Source organism: Lipophrys pholis (assembly GCF_963383615.2).
Source record: "Lipophrys pholis genome assembly, chromosome: 8".
NCBI classification, from domain to species: Eukaryota; Metazoa; Chordata; class Actinopteri; order Blenniiformes; family Blenniidae; genus Lipophrys; species Lipophrys pholis.
The window spans coordinates 6,715,864-6,731,957 of record NC_137630.1 but is presented as its reverse complement, the minus strand read 5'-3'; the positions used below and the strand labels follow the sequence as shown (position 1 = coordinate 6,731,957).

The 16,094-nt window shown below is 42.5% G+C and overlaps 1 protein-coding gene across 1 annotated transcript in view; it reads right to left on the bottom strand.

The window, feature by feature from the left end:
- The window catches only part of arhgap4b (Rho GTPase activating protein 4b), a 44,754-nt gene that overhangs the window by 18,504 nt on the left and 10,156 nt on the right, over positions 1-16,094 (bottom strand). Inside the window, exons 2-6 of the mRNA XM_080469515.1 lie at positions 9,661-10,017; positions 7,543-7,714; positions 7,236-7,398; positions 680-742; positions 255-428 (exon numbers count right to left, since the gene is read on the bottom strand). Coding sequence (XP_080325641.1) covers positions 255-428; positions 680-742; positions 7,236-7,398; positions 7,543-7,714; positions 9,661-9,730 — 642 coding nt within the window. The 5' untranslated portion in view covers positions 9,731-10,017. The remainder of the gene's footprint in view (positions 1-254; positions 429-679; positions 743-7,235; positions 7,399-7,542; positions 7,715-9,660; positions 10,018-16,094) is intronic.

Sequence of the window (16,094 nt, the reverse complement as noted above, 5' to 3'; positions counted from 1 at the left end):
TATTTGTCACGAACACAATGACTGCCTTCAGTTCAGTTTAGATGATGCTGTTCTTATTGAAAAAGGGAAAGTGGATATTTTTAAATCATCTTCATGTTCAGTTTTTAGAGAGCCACTACAGCGGGACTCTCAACACATGCAGACAAAACAACAGGAACAGGAAGTGGTTTGATCAGATGAAACCTCACGTTTAAGACTTCCCGCCCTCTTCTTACTTTTGTCTCTTTGTCTCACACACTGACACACACACACACCTTCTCCATCAGCCTCTCCATCTTCTTCACGGAGCTCCTCCTCTGTCCGACCAGCTGTCCGGGCCCGAGCTCAGCCGATTTGCCAGTGTGCCGCTCCTCCAGCCGCTCGGCCTCCTTCAGCTTCCCCTCGGCGATCAGGCAGTCCGTGTGGTACTGGTTGTACGTTTTCAGAGCCTGATCGTTGAAACAACACAACACGTCAAGTCAAGTCAAGTCAAGACCTATATTTGCCTCAAGCATGAATATACACGGTATGACATGCAGTAAAATGTGTTTAGCACCTGTTCCAGACCTAAATAAATAAATTCATGTACACAAGGCGACAGTAGACAGTCTATTTCTTCATGTTCAGCAGGAGGACAGCCTGAGGAAAGAAGTTCCTAATAAATAAATGGCAATATTGCGTGACAGGATCCGAAACTCACCATCTGCATTTCAGTGGTGACCTTTAGTAACTCGTCCTGCATCTGGATCCCAACCTCTTTGCTCTGCAATGTATGGAAGAGCAACGTCAGGAGAAACTATTCCTTACATGTGCTCATGCGTTGGTAAATCATTTAAAGAATCAACATGAAAAGAAATGTTTCACGTCAAAGATTGCTCACTGGTTTCAAGACAGTTTTACCAATGTTGATGGGAGAAATGTAGCAGAATTGACATTTTATATCACCATTACCAAAACCAAACTTACAGTATATAGATAATCTTCAAATCAACACTTAAAACCTAAATATGTCAATAAAATCAGGAGTACTTATTATCCCAAACCAATCTAAAGATATCTATCATCTGGTTCTGGAGAAATTAGTCTTGTAAGCATTTACCTCTTGTAAGGCTTGTGAAAGTATGTGTTTTTAAAGTTACCCTGCTAGGAATAAATAAATAAATAAATAAATAAATAAATAAATAAATAAATAAATAAATAAATAAATAAATAAATAAATAAATAAATAAATAAATAAATAAATAAATAAATAAATAAATAAATACATACATACATACATACATACATACATACATACATACATACATACATACATACATACATACATACATACATACATACATACATACATACACATTTCCCATAAAAAGAATCACTTCTGCACAGAGAATAAACCAACATACTAAAACAAGACCGTCACCACTCATTTCCACAAATTTCCAGGATCACACCAAAGCGGATATGTTTCCAAACAAACCAGAATTTGTAGATAATGATGAATTTCCTTCAGAACGGTATAACAACATATTAGAGATGTACATCAACAACTAAAACTGGCTTAAAGTTTCCCCGTGTGGATTCTGGGAGAGGAACTTTAAAATCCTGAAACATCGATGCCCATTGGGATGCATTTTATTCTATTTTAATTATTTTATTACATTTTCTGACTTGTGGTGAATAATGTATTTCATCTGATCTTATTTGAATTAATGCAAATAACTTAGTAAAATCCAATAGTCTGAAAGATACCAACATTATGTATACGGCACAAGAATTTGACTTTTGCCGGTGATCTATGCAACTTTTGGTTGATGCTGAACAGTTTGGGTCACAGTTCATTAGAATGTTTCACGATAGTACTAACTGAAATTCAACAGTGGTTTATCACTAATTGTTTCATATTTCGCTGATGGGAAATCTAGTCAACAATGGTATTAAACAATTCATTTACCAAGCTACAGCTACAATTCTTCCAAAGCCACTTGGTTCCTCGGAAGAACTACAAACCATCGAAATTGGATTTCTGATCTCCATCTCGGGCTCACTGACGGTTGTACAGTTCGAACAAAACAAGCTCTTCTTGTTCTTGTAGCTTAATAAGCCACTGAATATGTTTCAAACATTGAGATTGGTGAAATAAATGTGACAACAGAAAACGTTTTGGATGAATCTTATCATGGCTGAGTTGTTTCCCACAGCAGCTAAAGTAGATCAAATGAAGCCGAAGCTTCAGCTGTGTCAGCTTTCCAATGGCTGCATCATCCAGAAAGTGATCAGCTGGGAACTAACGCCTGAGGAAACACATTCATTCTGCTGCGGTTCATTTTCATGTGGAAAACCCTTGTTTCCTGAACAACTTGCTCAGGCATGACTGTCCAAAAACAGTTAATTCCTCTCTGGGACAGGAACGTTCATGGGACGATTGGGGGCCTTTTTGCGACCTGATGCTTTGGTTTTTCTGAGTCTATAGTGGGAAAATGTGGAATTCACACACAGGATGTGTACAACAGCGACATGAAACAACTGACTTTAATCAGCTGAAAGTTTTGTTTGGCTGCTTATCATTTCCCCCTTGATTGCCGATATGACCAGAGAACCGGAGCTCCAGGTGTGTGACAAGCTTACATGCATCGCTGTGCATGTAGCCACGAGGCACAAGCATGGAAACGTTGTTTCCCTTGTCAGTACAGCATAAACTGAAAATGATTTTGTGCTCTAAATGTTTAGCATCTCAGCGTTAAAGTTCCCATATTATACCGTTTTTTTTCCCGTTAACAACCCCGCCTACATTTTTACCGTACTTTCTGTGGTGGGACCGCGCGACAGAGTTGGTCCTGGGTGCGCTTTACCGTACCGTAACCTCCCGCTCCCGCTCTATGATTCGTATAAACGCTGTTGTTCAACCAGTTTGAACCAGAATCTGACCCAGAAGAAGAGAATCCTGAAGATGGTGAGTTAAAAATATTGTGTGTCTGAATATGTCACTGAGTTTGGTCGTGTCGTTGCAGCTAATACCAAGTAGCCAATGCGAGCTCCTGCTAACTGGAAGGGGAACTGTTACAGTTTTTCATATCATACCAAATTCTTTAAGTATATCACTGAGACAGAGCTCCACTACCAGGGGTAGTGGTTATTTCCCCTCATGACATCATGAAGGGAAAGTCTCTAAATAACCTGTATGAGCACACGTTCATCCAAAAGTGGAACAAGCAAGTGAAGGAGATGAAAGACTTTCTTCACTTCTGGTGCCTCATACACAGACTCCGGGGACACATATCACTGTTAGAAAACCATTAGAAAGTGAATTTTGCATAATATGGGACCTTTAAAAGAATTTTCCATCCATCACAGCATCAGCCCATTGTAAGACAGTAGCTATATTTGTGAGGTATCTTTGTTCATCTTATGATTTTTGTGTTTGTGGTCGCTGTCTTTTTGCTCTGTGTGAAACATGCTGTTTGAGCTCCTGTCTGAATCCTCCCTGAAATCGCACCGTCATCTGATTGGACGACTTCCAGAAAGCCTTTGCCAGTTTTCTCAGACTTCTGGATTTCATACTCAGAATGACGTCGCTTACTTGGAAAAACCGAATTGTAGCGTTCCAGGTGACTGAGTCAATGGAAGTCGAAGAACTTTCTGAACGCTGGTGTTGTGCTCTTTCTGAGTAAAACAAAATCATTTAGACGCGTTTCAGTCACAAGAACATCATAACTTCATTGTCAAAAAAAAACAAACTAGAGCACAGTGTTTTTGCAGCATGGCCCAAATTAATTGTTTTGACACAAACCGTGTGGGGAAGGGTTGTTCTAGCAATTTATAAATACGTAACGCGAAATAATGTCCTGCATGTTCATGTTTTTATTGTAGGGAGTTTGGTCTCTGTCATACTTGACAAAGTGGATGTGGAGCAATTCAATCTATCGTTATAAATCCATGACTGAAGTAGAACTTTTGGTATTTTCTTTGAAGTGAAACTTTGATCTTCTACAAGGTCTTCAGTGTCTCATTGCTTTTTTGACAGTTTTTGAGGGTGAGGTGTGGTCGGAAGCGTCCATTTTTTAAATATAAGTTGATTCTTTCTTTGTGTCCTGGTACTTAATGATCCACGGTCCAGTGCGGGTCCACAGACCAGCGGTTGGGCACCTCAGCTGTGGTTAACAAGCAATGCTTCAATAAAAAATAAATAACAAAAATAGACTGCCTGCTTGGTATAAAACCAAAATATCTAGAGCTGCACGATATCGGTGTGAGATCACTTCAACAACATGATTTGCAATAACTACTATCTCACTGTGGTTTATTCTTGATAACTGATAACTTGCACCAGCTATGACCGAACCATGTTTTATTTTCTTAAAAAAAAAAAAAAATCCAGATTCCTGAGGTCCTCAGGAAGAGGAATTCAGAAGAAACAACGTGAAGCAGCTGTTAGTTCCTACCTCCTCACCTGTGGAGCAAACTTCCTGAACACCTGAGGACTGCTGACACTAACTTCCTTTAAATCAGGCTTTCAAATAAACAATAGACTTTACTTATTTTATCACTTTTATCTTAATAAATCTTTTACTTTATTCATTCTCCTTCTTCATCCCCCAAATAAATTTTCGGCAGATTTGGGGAAATACACTTTGAATACGATGCTGTTAAGACCGCTGACACCAATGTCAAATTGCTGACGGGCTCTCTATAGCCGTGACGGTTTCTCATATCATCTCTTCAATATAAAAATATAGAAAAAAAATTATCCAACCGTGGCCTCAGGAAATATCTGATATTATCAATAAAATTAAGCAAAATTTTGGTTTTTGTAATTTTTTCACACCAAAATAAAAGTGAGAGAGGAAAACAAAAATGTGGCTATTTAGTTTTTACCTTTATAAAAAGCCAACATCTTACACTCATTGTTTTTCTTCTTGCTTGTTGTTTGACAGTTAGACAGGATTACAATGACTGGGTGCCATAACGTATCCAGACAGGAGCTCAGAAGGTCTCGCTCCGCATGGCATCGGGCCAAACAACACCTCTTAGCCGCTCCGAGGCGACCGCGGCGGCTTAATTAAGATTCTGCTCACTTTCCAAGCGTGCCAGGGTACAGCAAGCATGTCTGACAAGCAGTAATTTGAACACGATGAGTCTGTGTACTTTATAGAATGAATGAGACTGCAGCTGCCGCCGAGTGATCACGACAAGTACATGCAGGCTTCCACTGTGTGTACCATGCGGAAACTCCAAAGGAGACGCTTTTTTTCTTTTTTTCAATAGAGGCTACGAGCAGCTGGAGTCATTTGAGCGTTGTGTTGCGTTACAAAATTAATCTGACAGCACTGGGACTAAAAAAAGAAATCTATTTTAATGAATTTAAGCATGTTTTTTTTTTTATCAGAGATGATTTCAGTATTAGCGTCACTCGATATTAGTGCAGTGACCCGTTTTTCATGCTCCGCTCAGGCTAATAACAGTCAAACCAAGAGGAACAGACATAAAATCACCTGTACGTGATTTAAATGGGAACTTTGGAATATGAAAGTAAAGACAATTGTTTCTGACAGCCACATATTAGTGTTAGAAGGATACATATCTGATAGCATTCAATGTCTCAAAGCTTTAAGAATTTTGAAGGATGATTTTATGATTCCTAAAGATCCCACATTATGTAGTTTTTCACCTATTTCACATCAGTGTCATTTGTCCAACAACATTATAGTCAAAGTGTATTTCATTAAATCCAGCCTCGGTCCTGAATGTCATCCAGTCTAAAAGTCCCTCTACTGAGCTCTTTTGAGAACAGGCGGTGTCTGTGTCTGTGTCTGTCCACGTCCACTCCACGCCCGTCTTGGGGAGAAGAGCTTTCCAGTGTTTCAGATTAAGTGGTTTCCTAGTTAACTGATGACTCTTTAGAGTCCCTTGATGCAAACAACAGATGATAAAAAACCCGACAGAAATCTGTAGCTGTCCTGCTGAACGCCGTTTAACTGCATTTACAATCAAGCTTTCAAATGTCATATTTTTTGTCACTAGCAATCATTATGGATCCTAAAGGAAGTCGGTCACTGTTTAACAGTTAAACCAGTGAGTCTGAATATGTTACTTAAGCCGTGGTTCCACCTCGCAGTACGTGCCGGGGTGGGGCGGGACGCTATGGTACGACAAAACGCACCCAGACTCAACTCTGTCGCACGGTCCCACTGCAGACAGTACGGTTAAAATGTAGGCGGGGTTGTGAACGATGTGGACGTCCGAGTAAAAGCCTTGAGCCTCCTTTCTCAGTGACACACCTTAAATTTCTCATTGTGAGCTGCAGCGTCCAGATCCCGCTGAATCTCCTCTCCTGTTACTGAGAGGAGCGTCTGCACCTCGTTGAAAGCCCGCGGTGTTGTGGAGCGCAGACGTTTCAATAAACCGAGTTAACAAAACAACCAGTGAGCGCAAAGCGCCGTATGTAAACAACAACAGGAGGGTTTACGGCCAATGAAATATTCAAATATTGCAGGCAAGTCGAGAGTGACGCTCATCACAACCAATCAGCAGACGGCTGCGTTGTCGCTCCTCCTTATGAGACCCTTCCTCACTGCTAGCTACCTCAACGGAGGGGTTAACGTAAAACCGTACCCGGTGGTTACGTTTCTTTTCGTACCATAAACAACTTTTGTCAGTGGGGCCAACAACCCGTCCCGCCCCGTTCTGTCCCGGCACAAACAGCTCGGTTGGACTTTAGTTTAGTCAAATGTGTTGTTCCAGTTACTACCAAGTAGCTAATGCTAGCTCCTGCTAACTGTTATGGATTTCATATTAAACTGAATTAATTCAGTTTAATATGAAAAAATTCAGTATATCAGTAAGGCGGAGCTCCATGACCAGAGGGAGTGGTTATTTCCCTACATGACGTCATGAAGGGAAGATCTCTGACTCGCTTGTATGAACACACATTTAGTAAAAAGTGGAGCAGGTGAGGGAGATGACTTCATTTCTGCGGTCTCATACACAGGCTCCCGGGACATATAGGACCGTTAGACAACTAACAGAACTAATATAAAGTGAGTTTTGCATAACATGGGACTTTTAACTGCCAGACTTGATATATTTAAACCAAAATGAATCACTGTGGGCAGTTGATTCATATGCACTAAAGGTTCAAAATCTTTTGTTTATATTTTACTGTTACGAGATGCTTTTTATTCTTTTTGTTATGATGTCTTTATATTGGTACGAGACCTTCCACAGTGAGTTTGTTCCCGTTTGCTCCTGCATGCACTCACCCGTTTGTGCAGGCGGTGTGTGTCCTCCGTGCTGTGCACCAGCCTCTGCGTGAGCGTGTTGCAGCAGGTGTCGCCCAGCGCCGCGTGTTCCCGGCTCTCCAGACGGGTCTGAGTCAGCAGAACGGACCAGACCTGACACACAGACTGACCCCACTGCTCCTTCCTGCAGAACCACACACACACACACACACACACACACACACACACACACACACACACACACACACACACACACACACATCCTCTTAGAGCACGATCGCAGCCTGTGATTAGAGGAAATAAAAGACGGGACAACCCTTGCTCTCACTTCTTGGTCTTGTGGGTGAATCTCTCGGTGAGTTTGTCCAGGGCACGAGCGTACTCGGCCTCGATGTCGCCGCGGCGCCGCAGGAACTCCGACAGGTCCGAGAGCTGCTGCTGCTTCACCTCCACCTGGGAGTCCAGGATCTTTATCTGGTCTGTGAGCTGGGCCCGTAGGTCTGACGGGTCACATACAGAGAGGGGAGGACAGGTACAATACCTCAGTATTGTAACAAAATATACAGATCGGCCCAACCAGGCACATGTCCAGTCAAATCCTCAGATTACCACATTATGACGCCTCCTTTCAGTGGGAGTGGGAGTGGGAGTGTGTGTGTGTGTGTGTGTGTGTGTGTGTGTGTGTGTGTGTGTGTGTGTGTGTGCCTGCTGCTCCTGTGTCTCCCCTCAATAATCCAATCGTCCTTCCCTGTGTGTCCATCACCCTCATGTGCTGCACCTGTGCTCCTCACCACTTAAACCCCTCTCTCCTTCTGTCTCGCGGTCAGATCGTCTTTGTTCTTGTGACTGGACACCCCGTCTCTCCTGTCCCCCAGTGTATCTCTCGTGTTTAGATCTTCCGAGTTCTTCGGACCTTGGCTTGTGTTTTTGGATCACTCTTTATGGATATCTTTGCCAGTTTTGAATAAACCCAGTAAAACAGAACCTTGCTCTTGGGTCCTGCCTGGAGTCGTGGCAAACAGTGAGTTTGACAACGGAGCCACGTGGCTGTGTTCTGGTTAGTGCTCTCGCTTCTTGCATCTCTTACACATATGAACTTTTCTCGAAGTACTTCAGTTCTGTGTGGAGGGTTCATGTTTTCCCTGTCCCTGTCTAGAGTTTCTTCCCACACTAAGGTTAATTGACTTTTGGCTAAGCCCCGCCCCCAAACACAAACAAACAAATAGCATTCAGCGACCGACAGCACGGACTCGGACAATCATAGCGCTCGGGGGATGGATTGTTCCCCATACACAATCCTCCGGATCAATCAGAATGAAAGCATCATCAGCTTTTACCTCATCAAGTCGTCTTCCTATTGTGCCACAATCATCACACACTTCACGACAATAACAGCCCCATCTGCACTGAATCAATTACAATTCAAGTCTCTCCTGCAGATGACAAGATTTAATAGAAGGCTTTGCTTTGATTGCCATCATTTAGACAGTAATTTGACACGGACGTATGGATTATTGCGCTCGGTTCCATTCGTACCCATTGTCACTTGATATTATCCACATAAGCCTGCATGCACACATAGGTAAGCCAATAAAGCCCGGCGAGACACTTTACTATGACAAACACCACTCTCTCAAATAAGGCTGCGTTTGGTTTTTCACCTCTCCCACTCCATTTCTCTTTTCTATCCACTCACTCACTCACTCTTTCTTCTTCTCCTTCTTCTTTCGCCTCACTCATCCCCCGCTCTCTCCGCCCGCCCCAGCATTCCCCTCTTTACTCTTTTTCTGTGTCTTTGTGTGAGTACACAGCCGGGGGCTGACTGGATGTGAGGAGACAGCATCACTAATACCGACTATAAATATACACCCTCGTAGTACAGTACACAGAGCCCGGCCAGCCACTGCAGCTCACACGCACGCACGCACACACACACACACACACACACACACACACACACACACACACACACACACACACACACACACACACACACACACACACACACACACACACACACACGTGTGAATGTTGTCATGCCAGCATCGATTATGTTTTTAAAAGCTGCTGTTTTACAGGATCTACAAGTTTTTCTGACCGAGAGCGATCGAGCTCTAAAAAGAAGGCTTTTTATAAGCATCTGGCAACACACACATGTTCAGAGAGAGGGAGGAGTGTGTGTGTGTGCGTGTGTGTGTGTGTGTGTGTGTGTGTGTGTGCGTAAGGCTGGATGACTATACAGAGCAACTGCACATATATTAATGCATGAATGCTCTCACGCCGTCTCACAGCATTCATGCGTGCAGGTAAGATCACGTGTGCAAAGCAGAAGGGTGATAAAGGAGACACACACACACACACACACACACACACACACACACACACACACACACACACACACACACACACACACACACACACACACACACACACACGACGGGCTTACCTTTCATCTGCGATTCATACTCGGCCAGACTCCCCTTCTCCCTCCTGAGCTTTCCATGTGATGTCATCATCTTCGATCTCCTGACCCCTGTCCGTCACCGAGACCCGACGTCCTCTCTCAGCCCGCTCGCCCTTCGATGAGCCTCTTGACCTCGCCCGGGCGCACTCTGACCTTTCACCCCTGACCCCTCTTCCTCCCTCCCTCCTTCCCCCTCTACCCTGCTTGCTCTACTAATCTGCGCGGCGCCTCGGCATCAGCGTCGGTCGGCTGCTCTTGACGGGGACGTCACTCTGATCGATGCAGCCATGGAATCCCCCGAGTTGCTGATGTGAACGCCAATCCATAGGTGGACAGGGCCTGAGCGGAGGATGGAGAGAAAAAAAGCCAGTGAGAATATGATGACAGCAAGGGGGGGGGGGGGTTATTAAGACCAGAGAATAGAAGGAGTCGGAGGACAAATGAGGGCAGGGTGACAAGAAAGAAAGGGACAGTGACACCAAGGGAGAGAGATTTAATAGTAGGGATGGCGAGACGGAGGCAGTGGACGGCGAGAGGGCAGAGTGATGAGGATGTGAGTGAGGCAGGATGAAGGGTGGGGGAGGGTGAGAGGTGATGAGTAACGGCGATAATGAAGGGCATTCTGCGCCTCGAGGTCAGTAGCCGGGGATGTCCATAAAGGTAATAGTCAAACAGAAACATGCGAACGCCCTGGGTGATTATTCACACAGAAGGAGTCGTAAATGCTGTCTGGACCCCACCATAAACCCACTCGTCCTGCGGTTTGTCTATTTGTTTCTGATTTTCGCCCGGTTAGATGCACGTTGGAGGGCAGCGTCACCGCCTTCACAACAAAGTCTGTTAGCCTGTACGGAAACCAGCTGCTCTGTAAGGAATATGTTTGTCTTTTGTTTTCTGGTTTGAGAATGAGATTCAAAGATCAGAAACAACGTTGATTTCATCAGGGTTGAACGGGAGAAGAACAACATGTCCAGTCCAAATATTTTCATCTTCAATCCTCAGTTTCCTCACCCACTCCCAGCAATACGAAAACAGCTATGGCAACATGAAAAACAAAAACAGACCCTTCAATGACTAATAACATGCAACTCATTTTTCAAAAATCACACCAAGTGGCTGAACCTTTTCCCGTTTTATTTTTTTTTCTTCCATCAGCTCTAAACTCGTGATTGCTTCTAAAGTCTAGAGAGGAATGAAAACACCAGACGAAGTCGTGCGGTGAGAAGACGGCAGTTGAGCTGCCTGCCACATCCTGTGTTTGGCTCGGTGACATGTCTGCAGGCTGCGCTGGGTTCACAGTAGACCGTAATCAAACCACAACTTGAAATATGAGAATGAATGACTTCAGTGGTCCAAGGAAATGAATCGCGTTAAAAGAGAGTGACTTGTCTTATTCGAGCAAAACCTGCAAAGTCCAAACAGCTTTAATAAAAGAGCAAAGGAAGAAATACCTTTTTCAATGAAGTGGCCATTATGTGGTTTTAATGTTCCTTTTATGAATAGTTTCCATCAAAGAACTCCCAAAGAAATCCTCAAAAAACCTCTAGAAACTCTTTGCTGGGCCAGAGCGAAGCACCGATATGTCAAGACCAGTGGGAACGCAGAACCGCCATCTTTCAGACTACAGCCGAGCGTCTTCATTCATTTTGTTTTAATCTGCTACGAAGCAGCCGTGGACTCAGTCTGACCCAGAGATTCCTGGCATTGTGGTCTGCAGCCGAGGTGCAAAATAACTTTGAGGGATCCTCTGGGACCCAGACGGAGACCAGCAGAACCCCCAGCAGCTCCTCAATTAGGAAGTTAAACAAAACAAACAGACTATAGAGCGTCGCTGGGTAAACGGATATGTACGTCGGCAGAAAAACGAATAAACAAAACTGTGTCTTTAAATTGAACTAAAAGATTTTTTGACACAACCGCGTGTGACCCAGGTTTGAACCAGCTGAACCAGCTAAACCAGCGGTCTGCAACCTGCAGAACCAAAAGAGACGTTTCCAAAATGTTCTAATAAATCAAATCTGTCTGGAGCCACAAAACATAATAATCATATAAAATGAAGAAAAACATGTAGAAAAACTGAGACTGCATCATGAAGTGCCCACAGGTACAATTTAGATATATTTTGTCGCATTTTAGCTTTTGCAGCCATTTTAAGTTTTTTTATTTTTTCATTGACTTAAACATTTTATGCATCTCAGCTATTTTAGCCTCTTTAGTTATTTATAGCCAAGGTTTCCTAATGGGTAGAGCAGTTTTAACTATAATAGAATTTTTCTCCCTTTTTTCTTTATTTTTCATTTTTCTCTTTCCTTTCTTGTCTGTTTTAAATTTTTGTTATCCTTCTTTTCTTTTTTCTCTTATTGTGTATTTTACTGCCCTTTCTCTTTTCCCATTTTTCTCTTAAAACAAAAAAAGCTATACTACAAATGTATACAATCTATATATTAGATTAAAACAAAATCTCTATTTACGTTACATATTCTGGAAGTTTCATGGAGCCGCTACGGAGGAGCTGGAGAGTGTTTGTAGTGGGTGGTGAGACCAAATGATTGGCTGCGATACGTACAAGGCATTAATGAGCTCCACTTTTTTCCTGTCCAAACTCAACTTTGACTGAGCTGGAGGAGTTTAAAGCCCCTCCGAGCCGTGGAAGAGCTTCACTGGTGAGGAATCTAACAGCACCTATGGGAAAAAAAACAAATAGGGCGCCTGAATCATCACCTCCCACTTCTCAGCTTGTGACCAAGTTTGGGAATCATCTGGAAAAAAAGCTTGAGCTGTTTATCAGAGGGAAAGGGAGGCCATGGAAAGACACACTGGCTCACATCTAGGCTAAGTTTAAGCGCGTCGGGGATCTGGCAATCCAGAGAGTAAAATTGGGAATTAAAATCAGGCCATCAGCCTAAAACTCTAAAAGCTCAACTGAAGAGGAATCAACAACACGTCAAAGGACGATAAGCGTTTTTGGAAACCAATTACAGAGTTAAAAAAAAAAAAATGCCTCTGCGCTGCTCTTATCTTACTTTTACCTTTTACACAGAAGGCAGTCTTGCACAGAGACGAAGACACAGACATCGCCAACTCGACTTCCCACATCCTGTGTCAGTTTCACAACAAACTTCGCCACTGTGCAAACACCGTTTCTCAATCAGCCTCAAGAAATCGTTAGAAGCTCGGCTTGTAGAAATAACCGAAGTCAGATGTGACCCTGGAAAAAGGCGCACGCATGAAGCTTCATTCATCTTACAGCGGGGAAGGAAAGTGGTCACATGACCCACTTTTTAAATTACAAAAGTTCACTGGTTTCACTCCGTCGTTACTGCGGCTGTGTTCTGGCAGAAGTCAGGTGTTGAAAACCAAGGTTGCACTAACTCTATTTTTAAAGTTACTCTACCAGAGTCAAATAAAATATTTTAAATACACTTCCCATAAAAAAACCAAAACACCAAAACAAGACCATCAACACTCTTTTCCACAAAATTCCAACCTTCGATCAAACCAAAGTCGATATGTAACAAACAAACCGGAATCCAAAGCCATCAAACTGTGGTTATGTTTCGCAAACTGACGTCGTCTTCAGGGAGCCTGCCGCAAGGGCTTCTGGGATATCAAAGATGGCGTCGCAGCAGCTCAAGTGAAAATATCAACATTTGACGTGAAGCCACGAGAAAAGTCTGAAATGTTGTGAAACTGAACTAATGGAAATACGTATTTGTACGGGTGTAATGGGGGATTTCCTTCAGGGAGGCACTGACAACGTATTAATACACCAGCAACTAAACCTGGGTCCGACGTTTTTAAATTTTTCCCTTGTCGATTCTGGTCGAGTAACTTTGATGGAATTAAAGAGTACTGTACTTTCAGCAGATTTTAAAGTACTTTTACTGGATTTAATATACGATGCACAGATTGAATGAGACTTTATATTTTGTTTTACTTGTTACAATGACAATAAAGGTATCCATCCGTCCGTCCGTCCGTCCGTCCGTCCATCCATCCGTCCATCCGTCCATACGTCGATCCATCCATCCATCCATCCATCCATCCGTCCGTCCATCCATCCATCCATCCATACGTTGATCCATCCATCCATCCATCCATACGTCGATCCATCCATCCATCCGTCCATCCATCCGTCCATGCGTCCGTCCGTCCGTCCGTCCGTCCATCCATCCGTCCGTCCGTCCGTCCGTCCGTCCGTCCGTCCATCCGTCCATCCATCGCAGGGGGAAGGAGTTGATCCAGCCAACCATAAACAAAGTCATTATGGTTTTTGGACGGTGAGAGAAAACTGCAGTATCCAGAGGAAACCCGTGCATGTATCGTGACAATGTACAAGCGCCACATAGAATAGACTAAATCAAAAGTCATTTATTTTTTGACATAAATCCAACTTTGTATTTCAAAAATCCATAGAGTATCTATTTCTTTTTCTTTATTGCAATGCAAACTGTTCTACGTGTGTTTATATACATTCAGACTATCTACGTCAAATAGACACATTCCTAAATGTTATACTTAATACCATTAATTTATCGATCCTATCTGACCTAAATTGAGACAAACTGTAAAAGATGATCTATGTTGTGTCTGTATCTGACTACACTCAGTCATAGCTTGCATATCAGAATCAAACCGCTCCATCACTGATGCCAGATTGACGACTGAAGGCTTTCAGAAGCTCCTGCCAAGTGTGCGCCAAAGGGATGAGGATTTTTTTTTTCTAGGCCAGCATGGAAATTAACATCAGTTTAGGTCCCTCCCATGAATGTCTGTGAGAATTTTCAAATGGAGTTTCATGAAATAAAATCTGACTTTCAATTTTGTGAGAGATCATGACTTCACATTTAGCCCCAGGAAGGGATTTGAAGGGACGAATCAGGAAAAAATAAATAAAATCAGGAAAAAAAAAAAAAAAAAAAATTTAATTAATTATATATATATCTATATACATTTAGACTGTATGTATCTCCTCTCCCCTCTTCCACTTAATCATTTCAACACAGACGAGCGTAAAATTCCTCCCCTTCATTTCCATTTAAAGCTAATTCGTCAGCAGATGAGACCATTTCTCATTTTTCTTTTTAAATAACGTTCATACTTTTCTCATGTTCAGAAGTGATTGTTGGCTTATTGCTGGGCGTCCTGTAGTTTTGCAATAAAAAATATTCATGGATGCTGGGCTCTGTAGAGAATAAATATGATAAATCAAAGCGTCTTGGAGGCTTTCTGCCTTGTCCCATCCATCCATCCATCCATCCATCCATCCATCCATCCATCCATCCATCCATCGCAGGGGGATAAAATGTTTTTTTAATAACTTAATAACATGACGTATTAACTTTCTTGTTTTTTTTTCTGTTGTCCGTGTTTGGATCCACTGCCTTACAACATTAAAGTCTGCATTTAAATCTGAGCCCGTCTATGTGAAGTTTGCATGTTCCTGCTTAGGTTTCCTCCGGGTTCTCCAGTTTCCTCCTACAATCCATCAACGTGCATGTTTGGTTGAGCGTTGGCTAAGCCCCGCCCCCCTTGGATACAGTTGCTCACACTGACGAGAACGACATCGACCCCCAGTCTGCAACTTCTATCACCAAAAGAGCCACTTTTGCCAATTTCCACAAAATAAGATTTATCCGGAGCCACAAAGCAGCAAATGATCTGAAATGATTGTCTGGAGCAAATTTTCATGTTTTTTTTTTCATGGATTTTTGCCATTTTATGCATTTTGACTATATTTAACTATTTAGACAGACAGACAGACAGACAGACAGACAGACAGACAGACAGATAGACAGATAGACAGATAGACAGATAGACAGATAGATAGATAGATAGATAGATAGATAGCAACATCAACATACAACAGAATGAAAATGAACCCAAAAATTTAAAAGGGATTCGTGAAATAAAATGCAGAACAAATAGAACCCAATTTTTTGATAGCTGCTGGGCATTTTATAATGGTAAGAACAATTTTAGCAATTTTAAGCTTTTTTTGACTATTTTTAGTGATTTTATCATTTTAGCAGCATTTTTCTGTTTTGAGTTTTTTTAATGAGTATTTTTTTAACTGTTTCATCCCTATTCTGTTATATTTTTGCCTCCTTTAGCTGGTTTAAGCCAGAAGATTAGACAATCTTTGTGGCATGCACAAAATCTAAAAATCAAAGCATCATTTTTAAGTTTCAGGCAGCTGCTGCCGTGGCGCTGATGAGCCACGTGTGGCTCCAGAGCTGCAGGTATCGAAGCTGAAATGGGTGTTGCGCTCGTCCACGATGGGCTATCAACTATTTTTTCCGGAATCAATAGGTTTGTGGTTGCTGACGATATTCTCACCGGTCCACCACGCCGACGTGTCTCGTCTGTGAGAAAGTGGTACTGATACAGGCCACCTGCCCTTCAGGAACAAACAC